Source organism: Zingiber officinale, chromosome 1A, assembly GCF_018446385.1.
Source record: "Zingiber officinale cultivar Zhangliang chromosome 1A, Zo_v1.1, whole genome shotgun sequence".
Classification (NCBI taxonomy): Eukaryota; Viridiplantae; Streptophyta; class Magnoliopsida; order Zingiberales; family Zingiberaceae; genus Zingiber; species Zingiber officinale.
In genome coordinates this window covers 149,388,940-149,391,323 of record NC_055987.1, presented here as the reverse complement: position 1 = coordinate 149,391,323, position 2,384 = coordinate 149,388,940, and the positions used below count along the sequence as shown (strand labels likewise).

Here is a 2,384-nt window from a genome sequence, read left to right as displayed (position 1 = left end):
TTCGATTATTCATACTTTTTCATAATTTAAAAATAATTATATATAATGTTTCAGTTTATAAATAATTAATAATAATTAAAATTATATATTTTTTTAAAAAATAAATATATTTGAGATAACTTAAAAAAATATACAAATAACTATAATTAAATTTATAAAATAATTAAATATTAAATAAAGTGATAAATTATATTAAATTAAAAATTCAAAATTAAAAAGTTCATTTAGCGCTCTATCTATTCAAGATACCCTTAGAATTTTAACCATTAGAAATATTTTAATAAATTTTTATAATATTAATGTGACAGATTAAAATTCAAAAAAAAAAAAACCTCATTGAAAGCTTAACAATTGGAGATGTCCTAATCTCGATATTATGGACCCGAGAGCGCGTTACAGAGTGCAACGTGCAGCCTTGCAATGGCGTCCGCCGTCATTTTCTTGTGTTTCTTCTTCTTCCTCCTCTGCACTTCTCACGCAGCAAATGATACACAAGCCAACTTCCTCAATTGCTTTCTCGAAGCAACCGGAGGATCTTCCTCTTCTCCTTCGATGATCTACACTCCCAACGACACCTCTAATTTCGCCACCCTCTACCGCTCCTCCATCCAAAACCTCCGCTTCCTCTCCTCCGGCGCAGAGACTCCCTCCTTCCTCATCCTCCCCTCCGTCGCCCACGACGCGCAGGCCGCCGTCCTCTGCTGCCGCCTTCATGGCGTCCGCCTCCGCGTCCGCAGCGGCGGCCATGACTACGAGGGCCTCTCCTACGTCTCCTTCACCAGTACTGACGAACCGTTTGCCGTCCTCGACCTCTCTGGCCTTCGTTCCATCGAGGTAGACGCCGCAGACCACACCGCCTGGGTCGGCGCTGGCGCCACCCTCGGCGAGGTGTACTACAACGTGGCTGCCGCCAGCCCCACTGATGGGTTCCCTGCCGGCATCTGCTCCACGGTCGGTGTCGGTGGGCACATCAGCGGCGGCGGCATTGGGTCGCTGCATAGGAAGTACGGCCTCGCCGCAGACAACGTCGTTGATGTCAGGATGGTCAACGCCGAGGGCGAGCTGTTGACCAGGGAGACCATGGGGGAAGACTTGTTTTGGGCGATAAGAGGAGGCGGCGCGGCGAACTTCGGCATCGTCGTGGCCTACAAGTTGCGACTCGTTCCGGTGCCGCCCAAACTGACGGTGTTCTCCGTTAGCAGAACGCTGGGACAGGGTGCGACGAGGTTGCTGAATTCATGGCAGAGCATCGCGCCGCGGCTCGCCGACGATCTATGGATCAGGGTCTCGGTGATTGCGATCGGAGAAGCGCCGGCGAACCGCACGATCCAGGCCACATTCCAAGGCCTGTTCCTTGGGCCGCGTGGCGCGACGCTTGCTGCCATCCAGAAGAGCTTCCCTGAGCTGGGCGTGAGGGCCGAGGACTGCAACGAGCTGAGTTGGGTGGAGTCGACTCTCTACTTCGGCGGCCATGCATTGAATAATACCCGCGCGCTGTTGAACCGGCAGCCGGCGTTCAACAGCTCCTTCAAAGCCAAGTCGGACTTCGTGAGGGAGCCCATCTCCGAGGAGGCATGGGAGGGGATATGGAAGGTTATGATGGAGGGGGAGGAAGAGCCTCTGGAGATGATATTTGAGCCGTGGGGAGGAAGGCATTGGGAGATAGAAGACGACGCTATTGCCTTCCCTCACAGGAAGGGGAATTTGTATAACATTCAGTACTTCATGAGGTGGTTTGAGACACAGACGGAGGTGACGGAGAGGCACTTGACATGGATGAGGAGGCTCTACGACTACATGGCCCCTCACGTGTCGAGCAATCCGAGAGCTGCGTATATTAACTACAAGGATATCGACTTGGGCTGCAGCACAGAGGGCAGGACGAGCTACAAGGAGGCAAGCGCTTGGGGAATAAGATACTTCCTCCGCAACTTTGACAAGCTCGCAAAAGTTAAGGCTCGAGTTGACCCTGAGAACTATTTCTGGAATGAACAAGGCATCCCTCCTTTTGCTGCTTGGTGAATAAATATGCTTTGTATTTGAATGCATTTAATTATAATATCAGGGCATTTGTACCGGTGGATGTTATAGTATCCGTCACTTTGTCAGAAAACCTTCCCATTATCTTAAATTTATTTTAACATTAGTTATTATTATTACTATTATTATTATTATTTAAATTCTTTAAAATTTATTTTTTTTTAACATTAACCCTATTACTTAGCATCACGCACATTAACCCTTATTATTTAGGATCCCGTTATTCACTTATTCATCTATAGTTTGTATTTTAACATTAAATAAATACATTTTTAATTTTATTTATCTAATTTAAATTATTATTATTAAAAATAAATAATAATAATTATTCTTATCGGAAAGCT

At 45.9% G+C, this 2,384-nt stretch overlaps 1 protein-coding gene across 1 annotated transcript; it reads left to right on the top strand.

Annotated features, from left to right (window-relative positions):
• The first annotated feature begins 495 nt into the window (after positions 1-495).
• On the top strand, positions 496-2,022 carry LOC122004932 (berberine bridge enzyme-like 26). Its single transcript, XM_042559802.1, has one exon. It carries the CDS (start codon positions 553-555, stop codon positions 2,020-2,022), a length of 1,470 nt encoding a protein of 489 aa, XP_042415736.1. The 5' UTR covers positions 496-552.
• Positions 2,023-2,384: the final 362 nt, after the last annotated feature.